We start from the raw sequence: 1,822 nt of genomic DNA, 5'->3' as shown, positions 1-1,822 counted from the left end.
CTGCATTTACAGTATCTAATTGTACACAATTGCTCTGATTGTATCTGGAAGGGATGAGTTGATGTAATGATATAATACATGAATGTTTTTCTTGATGCCATTAAAATTGGAACGATATGATCTAGGGATATAACTTCCAGTCTAGTTTAAAGTTATAAAGGTGATCTCTTCTCACATGTTAAGAGCCTTGATCATCTCCAGACAGATGTCCCTGATGTTGTCCTCCCCTGTCCCCTCCTCCGATAGCTCCAGTAACATGTCACCGACAGCATCGTACACATCCTCAGTGGAGTGAATGTCTTCTGCACTGCTGTCAAGCACTCCTGGAGAAACATGGGCAAGGTAAGGGTCTGTGGAGCTAAAAATAGAAGGTCTAGCATCTAACCTTTGACTGAGGCAAAGCACAATTGCTTTTTCAGTGTAGTGCGACAGTGCCCTGGCTCATATTTTCAGTCAAGCGTACCATTTTTATTTTTTTATCATTATTTTTTATTCATAAGAAAGTTTATATAATAGGTTACAATTGTAGTGGCAAGCCCTGTATATATATGATATGAATTTTCTATTGTCTATCTAAAGATGATATAAATACATATACATATGATACAAGCGTACCATGCTACATATACATATGATACAAGCGTACCATGCTACCTCCTTATCTTCTCAAAAAGTGTGTTGGGTACTTTTAGGGATTTGTTGTAAAGAGGGAAAGAAGGGTGCTAAACCATGCTCTCCCTTATACTGGGAGGTTCTCTGGCAATTCTTTATCCAGAAATTCCTTCAATATGCAATGTTTTCAACACTGAGGCTTATAATTCCTGAAGCTCCCTCATCCACTACACTACTGACTTCAATTATGCAACCCTGCCTGAATCCCAACCCTGGATAATTTAGGGCCCCCTCAGTTAGAGTTATCTGCCTGGTAGGAATTGTAGTTCTCGGGTTCGGGCTGCTCTTATTTATTCATTGGGTCTTGGCCTTAATACGTGATTCTATGATTTTTCAAACGTCATAGTTGATTTAAAATCGAGAACGCTTTCTGCTTATTCACTACAATTGTGTCAATATCCGGTTTGGTGAAGTTCAAGAACCATCTTGCATACGATTATGCAATCACAAGTTATAAGAAACAGCGGGGAAACAATAGGTATGTATCTAATGAAATTAAGTTCGGCAAACACAATTTATAGAAAACCACTCTCTGAAATGGTTAAATTTCATATTTGATCTTTTAGTTCTACGAAAATACATATAAAACTTGGTAACGGCCGCATGTAGCCAGTCACAAGTATGCAAATGAGACAGCAGTCGCATGTATGCTAGACACAAAGGACAAGCATTAGGCACAGTCACAGGCAGACAGGATCTCGCTAGGCAGAAGGCAGCTAAAGCAATGCCTCTATACAGATGAACATCCCTGCCAATCCCCACCCATCCCTACCAATCCCCAACCATCCCTACCAATCCCCACCCATCCCTACCAATCCCCACCCATCCCTACCAATCCATCCCCATCCCCACCAATACCCACCCATCCCCACCAATCCTCACTCATCCCCAACAATCCACACTCATCTCCACCAATGCATACTCATCCCTACCAATCCATACTCATCCCCACCAATCCTCACTCATCCCCACCAATCCATACCCATCCCTACCAATCCATACCCATCCCCACCAATCCCCACCCATGCCCACCAATCCACACGCATCCCCACCAATCCATACTCATCCCCACCAATCCAGACTCATCCCTACAAATCCAGACACATCTCTCCCAATAAAAACTCATCCCCACCAATCCATACCCATCCCC

The 1,822-nt window shown here is 42.3% G+C and overlaps 1 protein-coding gene across 1 annotated transcript in view; it reads right to left on the bottom strand.

The window, feature by feature from the left end:
• LOC118430396 (ATP-binding cassette sub-family F member 3-like) overlaps positions 1-1,822 on the bottom strand; it is a gene marked incomplete in the record, with an annotated part of 22,296 nt that overhangs the window by 14,292 nt on the left and 6,182 nt on the right. The window contains 1 exon segment of the mRNA XM_035841253.1: positions 176-323. Coding sequence (XP_035697146.1) covers positions 176-323 — 148 coding nt within the window.

This window comes from Branchiostoma floridae, chromosome 14 (assembly GCF_000003815.2).
Source record: "Branchiostoma floridae strain S238N-H82 chromosome 14, Bfl_VNyyK, whole genome shotgun sequence".
NCBI lineage: Eukaryota > Metazoa > Chordata > Leptocardii > Amphioxiformes > Branchiostomatidae > Branchiostoma > Branchiostoma floridae.
The sequence above is the reverse complement of the archived record's forward strand: the minus strand, read 5'-3'. Positions and strand labels throughout refer to the sequence as shown.